Source organism: Ascidiella aspersa, chromosome 1, assembly GCF_963924565.1.
Source record: "Ascidiella aspersa chromosome 1, kaAscAspe10.2, whole genome shotgun sequence".
Lineage (NCBI taxonomy): Eukaryota > Metazoa > Chordata > Ascidiacea > Phlebobranchia > Ascidiidae > Ascidiella > Ascidiella aspersa.
Genome location: NC_139447.1, coordinates 15,955,912 through 15,967,800, shown reverse-complemented (window position 1 = coordinate 15,967,800; position 11,889 = coordinate 15,955,912). Strand labels below are relative to the sequence as shown.

At 43.0% G+C, this 11,889-nt stretch overlaps 1 protein-coding gene across 3 annotated transcripts in view; it reads right to left on the bottom strand.

The window, feature by feature from the left end:
- Positions 1-1,175: 1,175 nt before the first annotated feature.
- Positions 1,176-11,889, bottom strand: part of LOC146168041 (EH domain-binding protein 1-like) — a 32,269-nt gene continuing 21,555 nt past the window's right edge. For all 3 annotated transcript variants that reach the window (XM_083380389.1, XM_083380391.1, XM_083380392.1), the window contains 4 exons: positions 7,694-7,799; positions 6,750-6,823; positions 2,591-2,705; positions 1,176-2,060 (listed from right to left, as the gene is read on the bottom strand). In XM_083380389.1, the coding sequence (XP_083236515.1) occupies positions 1,970-2,060; positions 2,591-2,705; positions 6,750-6,823; positions 7,694-7,799 (386 nt within the window). In that variant the 3' untranslated portion in view covers positions 1,176-1,969. The remainder of the gene's footprint in view (positions 2,061-2,590; positions 2,706-6,749; positions 6,824-7,693; positions 7,800-11,889) is intronic.

Below are 11,889 nucleotides of genomic sequence, written 5' to 3'. Positions count from 1 at the left end.
AACTACAGTAGCGCCGACCCAGAGGTGTCCGACACTTGTGCGTACAATTAAACAGCGACTGTTCAAGAGGTGGTCAAATTTGCTTCAGAAGCTGTCGGTTTCTTTAAACTAATTTGGGAGGGTGGTCACAGCGCTATTGTGGCCGTTAACGAAGGAACCGCGTAATGCAAACACGTTTTTATGCGCAAGACCTTCTGGGTATATCATTACCATAATTGTTCCAGTGCATAACATGCCACTGTTACAAGTGTCATAAACAAATGCGTGGCCGTGCGCGCTATAATCCGCCTAAGTATGTGGCACGAAGCATGGTGGCACATTTAACTTATCGTGGTTAAAAGATTCGGCCTACCAATAAATGGAATAGAAAGTCTCAAATCCCGCTTGACAGGCAGTAATTAAAGAACTACGCGTTGTCGTTCCTGCGACTCCTCTCGGCATATAGGTAAACAGTGTTTTCCACGTCCTGTGATTGGTACGGCGTTGTTTAGCTTTACAGCGTCGCACCTCACGATTTTTTCTCGATGAAAGCTCAACGTTTTTTTAGTTGTAGGTTGCCCTCAAACTAGCCGGCAATACGTGTAACCACAATTACCAAACAAAACCTAAAAACTGACAAAATAATAAAAAGTACAACTTAAAAAATCGTAACTTCTAGCTGTTCCTGCTTGGTAATTGTAGGGCAGTCCAGAGAAACCGATTTCTCGCATACGGAGATAAATCCTGAGATACGAGCAATTGTTTATGCTAATACCCTACTAAGACGCGTTTATCTATATGTACAAAACGAGTCTCTCTTTTCTGTTACTGTTTAGGTTCAGGGTGCTTAGCGCAAGACTCTTGTCCGTTTGAAACCTTTTCGGCGGCTCGCGGTCATTGCCAAAATCCCCTCCAGGTGACGTCACACATTTCGAGGGCGCCTGTTTTCGTGTAACGTACTACAAGCGAGTGATTCACTGTCCAGGAGTTGGGAGGGGAAAGCCGCAAGGTGATCAACAGAGTCTTTAGGTGATTATAGGGGCTGATCTCGTTTGTGTTGGCAATAAACAGCGGAATAAGATATATCGAGTCTTTGACGCGATAGGTGATGCTGCCTCAGCCTATTCTTGTCTGCTAGAGAAAGCTAATGGAATGCACCCCACAAATAGCAAACATTTGATTCATCATGGCTTTCTTTTTATTTCCGCGCTTCTGATTGAGAACGCAATATAGACATCTTAAAAAGAAATAAATGCACGTAATACAACATTGCAAGCACGATATAACACATACAATTAAAAAATTGAGAAGAAATGTAAAATCAAATAACACATTACCAATCCAGTAAACACCTAATTGATAGAATTCATGGCGCCTGTCAAATACTGTTTATCGCAATACTGCAATGCGCTTTATTCAAACATTAGTTTTTACGCTTGAGTGTTGCTACAAAAGTTGGTTGTAGCATACAAGGGCAAACTTGCATCGCAGTATGGAATGCAGGGTCGCGAATAAGAAAAAATACGACGAGTAAAACACATACAAACAATTCAAGAAAATTGCACGAAAAGGCTGCGAGCGAGCATATATGTGAAACATACATGCGATTATGGTGCACAACAATAGCAATGAGCGCAAGAAATCAGAGTGCAAGGACGCACTTGATAGGCTCATTGTTATATGGGCTGGAACAACACAAAACGCAGCCACGTTGCCGGCAGGATTACCGTTGTAAGGAACTTCGATTTGAAGCAAGGACTGTGGAGCAACACTTGTGCGAATACATGTTCGCACCTTTTCAGAGAACTTTAGGCAATTTAACACGTAAGGAAAACCAGCACGAAAACGACGATTCTGGCAGGAGATTGGCAACGAGATTGTAAAATGCTCGATTTGTTTCGAGATTGGCAAACATTAGGGCATTTTACGAAGAATAAATGAACTTCAGAAAATGTCACTTTTACCGCCTTTGCTAACATTCAAGCAAAGCTTACATAACCACACACTTTTCGTCGTCCTTGATCACCTTGGACATGTTCTCACCTAAACTCGTCTGGAGTCGTTCCTCTTCGTCTAGCGCCCTGGAAAAACAAATATAACATAATACTACTAGAGGAGCAACTTTTTAATACATATAATCAATTTATGGGTTATATTTTCTGAAATTAACTTATTTATTTACAGCGCAATTATACCATCATGGGTCTGTTCTGTCAATTTTCACAAAATTGAATATCTTGTTTGTTCACGTTTTATACATTAATATTTCACAAATTGTTTTCGAACAATGTGAATTTTTCCGAGGATTACGCATCAACCAACTAATTGAATGAACAGTTGATAATAATTTAGCTTACGTATGTGTCTTTAATGAAACAAAAACATTAAATTGAAATGTTTTAAAACTTTGTTAGTAATCTTAATAAACGGAGGGTTGCACAAAGCTTACACTCGCCTAACATCCACTTAAAGCGCACCATATAGTCCCACTTCCTAAGGTAAAGAAGATATCGAAATAAGTTGAGAAAGGGTTACAATTACCTTGGAAGAGCAATGCAATTAACCACGGGGACAAATATAAGGCATGTAAAATAGTCTAAAAATGACTTACATCTGCTCCTTTTCGTTCATGTCCTGCATGATTCGGTCGCGCTCGTTAACTAAGCGGAACTTTTCCTCCAGGAGAATCTGCTCGCGTTCTTGTTGCGCCAGCGTTTTCATCACGTCTGGAAGATAAAATAAAGGGGAGCTGATACATAACTACCCTCTCGAATTATAACTCCCTCAAACACAAGACAAAGTTTTCCGTTGGTGGCACTTTTCAAAAATTAATCTTCGAGAAAAGTTCAAAGAATCAGAAAAAGTTGCGCTCCGTAGTCGAGGAACTAAGCTAGTTTTAATGTACAAAAAGGTGTTTTTGTAGGCTGTTAATCACGTTAGAACAGAGGTTCTTAAACTTTTTTTTACCGCGGACCCCTAACATTTTTTTTGGCCTTGCGTTGACCACGGTAGCGGAAAAAAATTCAAAAATGATGTCACAATACAAATAAACTTCATAAATCTGCTGATTTCGGTCCAAAAATGTGAAAGTGAAATGAAGTCTAAATATATACAGTGCAAATCCGTTTTATTATTGATTAAACTGTTTTCTTTGAGAAAATGGTAACTTTTAAAATATACACTAATATTTCAAATAGGCCTTCATGGACGCCCTAAAACTAGTTCACGGACCCCCAAGGGGGTCCATGGACCCCAGTTTAAGAACCCCTGCGTTAGAAGTAGATTTGGTGTTGTAGTTTATATTTAGATTTGCGATTACATTTTACTGCCACATGTTGGCTAAAAATACGAAGGTGAATCTGCCGTTTAATTAATTTACTTAAGCAAATAGTTACATCTTCTTGAACTTTATTGAGGTCTAAAAAGTTTATAAGAGTGTTATATGTGCAGGACATTTGTCAAAAATCCACAACTTTGATTAGATCCAAAACTAGTACTGGAACACGACTGCTTCTTTATATAAATTGATTTATTTTTGACATAAAATGACTTGTTTATGGTAGTTTTTGGTGCAAAGAGTTCATGGGACACAAATAAAAAAATAAATTGTGATTGTGATAACAACGAACGTCGATAGAAATATATTATTCAAATAAAGAAGTTGCCTCGTCACAGGGGAGGTCTCTCACATAGCGCCTTGTGACAATGACATCGACGCAACAGACTTTTTTCAAACGTTGTCAAGCAGTAGAAGCATATGTGATGGACGAGGTACAATGTTCGCTGACAGATATCACTAACAAGTTCAAGTTACTGAGGCTCTCTACATCATAAACAAATGGCACGACGCGGGCACAAGCCAAACAAACGCGCCCAGTGCGCTGCAGCTTATCGCTGGCTGGCAAAAGCGGGCGGCAGAAAAGCAGGCGGCAAGCGGCGGCCAATGGTCGAACTTTGCTGCTCTTGTTGCGAGTCGATGTTAGGCGAGCGGCGGATGAACGTGCTTATTAGAAGCAACCGCAGCGCAAGAATGGAGCCACGCCCGCGGGAAAGCGACTAATTAAACGCCTGTGCGACTGCTGATGCCATGCTATTTTCTCGCCGCAAGTTTTTCAACGAAAACCAGATTCTATTTTAATACAAACATATACAAAACGATCTGCGCGTTAATGTCGCACCACCGTCAGTCGCCGGGCCCGGATAGAGTGGGCTTTTTGTGGGATCCGACCACAAGCGTTGACCAAGAAATGTCCACGCCTTTCTCGGAACGCGCAATTATGCTGATGAGAACAATGGGCTGCGCATTGAAATCTGCCATTTATCGCTAAAACAATGCAAGAGTGAGTGACCGTAAGACGCTTTCGAGGAATCGGATTGGCGATTATCAACAACAGGAGAAAATTTGGATAAAACCCAACTTAAAACTGAGACTACGTGATAGGAAAATTGGCACCCTATATGTCCGACATAAAGTCATTGCTCGACTGTTGAGTTTGTCACTGGCGGAATATGACCAGACACTTTTCGCCGGTCGACGGCACAACGCAATCCTTGTTCGGCGCTGCACAATCCAGCACGAAATTAATTACAGAATTCGCCATGTTATTTAGGCATAAACGGGCCGTATTCGAGTCTCGACACGGCGCTTTGCGAGCCATTGGCCAAACACAAACAAACACGAAACGATATACATAACGGCGCGTTTGTTTATGTATAAAACAAGGCGCGCGGTTCGGCGGGGACTGGGCGACGCGATGCACACGACCGCGAGCTACCCAGAATCGCGCCGGCATCGTTGGCGAAAAACATTTCCAAGAAAAGATGGTGGCACCGAGGCAGGCGCAGAAGACGACGGAAGCTGCGCGGAGCTTGGTCGTTCAGATTCCGATACTCGAATCTTTGATCGGCGTTTTAAAAGGTTTCAAAAAAAAGACAAAAAGTCGAGATCGATCGACTTGTATCCAGATCACCGTGAAGCGAATTGCTTCATAACCGAGTAAATTAAACAGACTCTCGAGTGAATCGGAATTAAATTTACCGATTAAGAGCGGTCACTCACAAAAATGTTACGTGATGCGCACCACGGCGAACGTCGGCGACAGTCAAAGTCGAAATAGTAAACAGAGCTCATAGACTTATTGCCGCCGATGTTTGTCGTGACGTCAAAAACCGGGAAAAACCAGCTGAAGACGGGTACGTCAGTGCCAGGATGAGCTGCCACGCGACCGAATGCCAAATATCAATCGAAACAAGCAAATGTCAACTCGCGAAGGAATGTCGACCTGCTACCGCGCGCCACACCACTTTTTTAACTTGTGTGACAAGGTTGCGACAAAGAAGACTGCGTCGATCAAAACAATCCGTAGATCATAATCAGGACTGGAGGCGCGCGACACACAGCCGTTGAGCTTAGCTGGGCTGAAGCAAGTGAATTAAGCCTCGGCTTATATCCCACGACGCCCTCAGCGTCTTTCTATATGGAAGGTGTACACAGATGAATGCAAGATTGGCCCGATAGCTTTGATCCGCCAATTGTAATCCGATTTGTGAAGACTTGAACGTGGCTTTGAGCTCTGGCGACGACGGCGGTGGCAGTAGACGGTGGATGGGAAAAGAACATCCGACCCGAATCGAGCGCCCGACCCACCACCAAGTTGCTGTGTTGATGCACAGCAACTTTAAGCTTAAAGATCAAGGGCGATCGTGGGTGATAAGGAGAAACTATGAACATTACTGCCGATAATCAGGTAAAGTGCTTGTAATAGCACGGAATAATGCGATTTAGACGACCCGCGCTGTGAGTGCGGCTAGCCAAGAGCAAAGTCCATTTTAGTCAAGTCCTATTTGGGGACGTGGAAAAAGCGGAAAATATTTAGGTTCAGTTATAAAAGAATCGTCATAAAAATTTCCATGTCTCGATGACGAAGTATTTAACAAAACGAGAAAAAATCCTTCACCAAATTCTCTTGCCGCGTGAACAAAGGCACTGTTCATTGCAAATCTTAAACTAACACGAAGCCGGTCGGAAGTCGGCTGGATTGGATAACACATGCATTTTGTGTAATCTTTTTGCAGCAGTTTCAATTCAAATTAGGCAGACATAAGGTTTGCTGTGTTGGGCAGGTTAACGATGGCAAAGCGAGAGACGGGGAATTCCCGGCCCGTTTCATGGAAGCCATATATGTGCATTGTGCAAGTATAAGCAGCGATGTGGGGCGGGCCAGTGGCGGCGTGCACGAAGCGACTAGCATGGACGCCGGCTTAGGCTGCCGCAATCAACCACTAAGCGTTTTTTGGGCGAGATGAATGACGAGAACGGCAAGAAGTATTTACCGAGCGTTTGTTTTGTACAAGCAGCGCGAAAGCACGAGTCCGGATTTAATTAAACACGTGAGATGTAAGCTGTACACACGAGGCCGTTGACCGGCACAAGGGATCGGTTTTACCGGTTCGCACTAGCCGACACTTGTTGTCACCAAGAGTGGCATTGGGTTCTGTGGAAGCCTTCGTCCATTTTGAATCAAACAGCGGGGATAAGAAATTGTTCAGGATGAACAAGTAGGTGGATACAGCTGGTCGTAATTGGGAAGTGTTTTTTGGTTGCACACCAATTTATTATTGAAACGAACTATTTTACAGATATGCCATTCGTAATAATATTTCTTAGATCGAAATTGTAAACTTTGTTAAATAATAGAACTGATAACACTTGTTATAATTCTGCATACTCCAATGACATATCGAACGTACTGTTTAAACCTAGATCTTACCTTCGATTTCCATAAGCGGAATGAGTTCTTTGTGAATTCGGTCGACCTTTTCCAGTATTTCTTGCTCTTCTTCCCTGCAAAATCAAACACGGGATTATGACGCAAACAAACAAGTAGCGTCGTTCAAATCGGCCTTCGGGCAGTGCAAATGAAAGACGCGGGGTTATCAAACGAATCGTGACCCTTGCTCGTTTGACGAGGGGCAGTTACGCACACCGCTCGTCATTGGGGGCTTTCTCCACAAGCCACTTCCGACAATCCCAATAAACGGCGCAAGGAACTGGCTGCAAGGTGCCAGCTTCGCTCCCATGCACGTCCGGCTTAAGCCCAAGTTTGATAGCGAACAAATAAATAGAGATGCATTCGTCGTCAGCACAGCGTTGATCACGTGTCGCTTGGATGAACAGTGCACAAGTGTGCGTTTGCGCATGAGTGTGCCTCGTGACGAGCGCAATTCATTTTATGCGGCACAAGTTTTAACCGGTCCGTAACTGGATTAGTTCCAGCCCCGCCGTTTCATCCTATCTCGTGTGGTGCATTTGCGAGTCCGAAAAGTTTTATCCAGGCGGCTTTTCCCATCGGGAATTTCTTCCCATATCGTTGAAGATCAGGCTTTTCCCGCCAAAAGCCAGTGAATGCGCAGTTAATTCAAGAGTAGGCAGCAAAATTGGGTTAATGCCGTATCAGCAAAGTTCAACATTCCGAGGCTTAATAAAATCACAACTATCACCGCATCAGTTGTGTGCAGCTTTGAACCCCCAAAAAATTATTTACTTTATAGGGAACACGAATATACAATTTTTTAAAGTAAAAAACTTCAATAATACACCTTACAGAAATAAAGCAAACCTAATATCCGTTTTAAACAAACTCACTTGGAACAACCTAAAAGGTAAAAGTAGATAATTTTTGCAAATAATGGAACAGGAAAAACAAATACTTACATTAGCGCGAGTTGATCTTGTTGCCTTAGTATGGCGTTCTTCTTATGAACAAGTTGAAACCACTCCTGCATGAGTTGTCCCTCGCGTTCTTTTCCACCACGACTACCTGGAAATAATTAAAGTAATTTTTAATCACAAAACTTACTTTTATATTAAGCCTATTGCAATTTTCAAAAAACAGTCAAGCGCGTGTGTCGGTTAGGGGCTTTAGTACTCAATACGTGGCGTTGAATTAAAAGTCGCAAAAGAAAAAATGAACTAGTTAACGCAATTCGTCCGGAATTACCCTGTATGCTTTGTGACATGCCGCAGTCAAGTTCACGCTCATTCAGGCTTCCTATTAGAAAAGTGGTATGACTAAAACTTGGCGCGGGCTGTTGAATCCCGGGCGGCAATGTTTAAACGGGCAGTGGTCGCCACCCCGACGTGGAGAGGTGCGCGCCTTTCTTTGAATGGCCTGTGTGGCGTCACAAAGGGCGCATGTAGGAGAGTGCTGGTGTGTAGGGTCGGTGGGCAGACGAGAGAAGCGCGATACAAGTCAACAGGCGTGGGAACCGAGCCATCCATCACAGTCGAGGTGTGAAAAGAAAACAGCAACAAGAATCAAACCAGCCATAAACTCGACAAGGACGGGCAATGATGGCGCCTGATGCCGCTATTGAGGGTTCTAGAGGGGCGAGGGCAGTGGTTGGCACATTGAGTCAAACAGCACGTTGGCACATCTGCGGACAACGTGTATTGATTTTTTTTAGCGATCCATCACCACTTTGTAAAAATTCGTTTCACCGCCAGCAAATTGATCGCGTCAAGGGGATTGTAATGTACATCAACGAAATCACGTTGGTGTTGAAATTAACTTCAACCTTTAACAAGTGATCCACCATATCGCCTGGAGCCGTTATTTGACACTGGGCAAAACAGTTTTTTATGTTATATCGACAAACCAACCAAACCGATATCACATGTTATGCAAATAACGAAACAACCCCGATATTATGCAAGACAAGGCACTTTATGTATGACAAGGAGCTGCATCGGTTTAACCCGCATGTGGCGCAGGGAGAAAAAGTTTACTCCACAATAACCACAACCATATTGTGGATATAAAGTGAGATCGTATCGGTACACGGAATATGAGAGATAGGCATCCAAACACGCATTTTAAAAATATATACATTTTACGTGAAACACCGATTCATGAAAAAAAACATTATATATAAATTAAAAACTTTTGATACTGCTATTACACAAGCGATAAAAATTTAGGTAATCAGAGTAAATCGCAATAAATTTCCCATGTGATATATTTCACCATGGAGCTTGCGTTCTAGTAAAAATCTAGCGGCGCCTTTGAGAGGTGCGATGACGTGTTCTGTCGGATGTGGATTAGCTTGGGCGGACAAAAATCTCACGAACAGCGCATTCAAACGTCCACGAAACGTTCACAACATGCCAGTGATTCACCGCTACACCAAATAAAGGTGACGTCATCATAGACAAGTTCTTATTAATTTCAGTATTCCAACAAAACTTGATTAAAATTTCATGCAGTTAAACAAGCAATGTGCTTGTAACTTGAAAACCTTAAGCTGCATAAATCGATATGTTTCTGAAATAATTTAATTACAACTGATGGTCATTAATCCATTTAAAATAATAGTTGGGCTTTTAAGCTACATTTAGTTGAAAAATGCGTAACATCCTACCCTTTTACATTACTTGCGGCCTGCGGGATTGCAACAAAGGCTCGCATAACGAATAGAAGAAACAAATAAGAAGCGCTGAACAAGGCATCACAATAAAACATTACGAATTTATTACGCGAATCTCAACATAACTTGCATTAGAACAAGTGACGCCCGGTCTGTGGTGGCTGATGCCCTGACGGTGTCGCTTTACGAAGGGCTGCAGATGGAGAGATTACGGCGGAATGAAATGTCGATGCTGTGCCTCGCATCACTGTAATTGAACCAGCTCACCGGTTAAAGCAATGATAGCTCGCTCTCACGCGAACTGCCCCACGATGTTCATCGAGAAAACGCTTTTTTGTTTATTTTTTGTGAATTACGACGATGCACCACAGCAATGTTTCGTAGTAACAACACAATAGAAAAGCTTACTGTATACGATCTACAATATTAAACATTATGGCAAGCAACCGTACTGATATTTTAGATATGTTTGTAATAAACGAAATATAATTGCACTACTCATAACGTATCCGAGTTACAAAAATATAAGTTTTGAGCATTTCAAAATGACGATGCCAAATTGATTGTTAAATGAAGAAGGTTCAATACGTCAACACGGGCAGCAACGAACAAGCAATCGACACGCCTACTTAATGGGCTGACAGGTCACTCTGGACGACCACAGCGGCTACAAGGGAGGCGGTCATTCCAAACGGACAGCAGGAGCCGGACACACAGGCAACTCGTCGACAAGAGGAGCGTTAAGAATGCTGGAATGAAGGCATTCTGGCGACCACCCACGCACCAGCGGCGCCACGTTTCCAGCACAAGCGAAATGAAGTCCTGTTATACAACTTGCTGCGACATCTGATGGAAAGGTGGAGACGGGCCGGGGCGCATATGCTCGCACCGCGAATAAAGTGCCCGGGCGCGGCCCGACAGCTGCTAGACCAACAAGGCATTGTCGCACTGTCAGCGACACAGACAGGCCCGTGACTTGAATGAATCGCGCCCGGTTAAAGGCACAACACATCAAAACACAAGAACACAACAAGGCGAGTAACTTCCACAATCTTTTTCTGTCCTGGTTGTAAGAAGCGCGTGGACGTTGCAGCTGCTTCTATCAGCAATGGGCGTAACGTAGAACAACAAACAGTAGGCCTGGGCAACACAGCATTCTCGAAACCGATTTGGTCCCGCGGAATAGCATTTGTTAGTGAAGCTTTGCAGATCAGATTAGCGCCCGATAAAGGGATTGGAATAATCTGCAAGTGTTTCGAATTTCCTTGGAGAAAGGAAATGCTGCGAACTGCACTCCGAAAGGTACAGAGTGCGTCCAGCAAGGGTGTTGTTTAAATTTATAGGTGAACAAGAAAAAACGCGGACTTGGTAATTACAAAACCGTGTTCGTCGAGTGAATCGATAAAATGGCCGACAAGTGGCATGCTGGCCTTGACATTATCACCTCTACGATCTCCGTTCCAAGTTCACTTACTGCATGTTATCCGCTAAAGTCGACTAGTGACACCTAGTGTCCATGGAGTCGAAATTACCAACTACATATATGCTCATGTTGAAAGAGGATCAGTTTTCATTGGGTAGGAAAAATATTTTTTACAAATTGTCCATAAATATTTTTTTTATCAAGTTTATGTCGATATGTACTGCAAAACAGATATTTAAATTACGAATAACAAAACATTTTGCAATCCCTATGATTCTCTATAAATGTATAATATATTATAGAATCCTATAGACTGCGTTACAAAGAGTTAAAATAACTGTTTTTATCAGCAAAGACCAAGTTATCTGACCAACATAATAAGGAGACGACTGTTCCATGCCCAACAAAATGCTGCAATTTTACTTTCTAAAAGCTGACTTATATTTTGCGTGTCCACCGGGTGGGGAGAAAAGACAAAATAAATTCTCTCGAAATTAATGGGTCTTTGGGCAAGCTGCCAAGATCCACTGTATCGCGCATCCACTTTCCAAAACAACAGGCGAAATTAAAGTCTTGTGTCATGATTGAAGCCGCGTAAAATGGTTGTGTGCCAGTTGTCACAAGAATACACACATAACATAGCTTGCTGCTACGCGCTTTTCCGTTTGTAAAGCTGGTGTTTGAAAGGTGGGCATAGATTGCAAGCGCAAGTCGAGGTCCCTTAATCCTGACTGACACGGGGTCGACCTTGGAGCTGACAGGGCGCTTGAGATAGCATCGAAAAACGTCGAATTCGCGACAAGTCGATAGGAAGAAGAGGGGGCACGAAAAAGGCGGGATGCACTTTTCGAAAGTTGATATTTCAATCGTCCCTCGCTCCCTGTCCGAACCGAAGTGCGTCACGAGTGGGGGAAATCGAAATTGGGTGGAGAAGAGCAAAATAGCGGATGGCTGAGAAAATTGCCACAGTTTGGTTGTTGCTCTTTTTTCTAAAGTAAATACTTTCTCGTATGACCGCGACAATTTCGAGGCGGCGAGGTTTGCAAGTCACCGCACGCAAA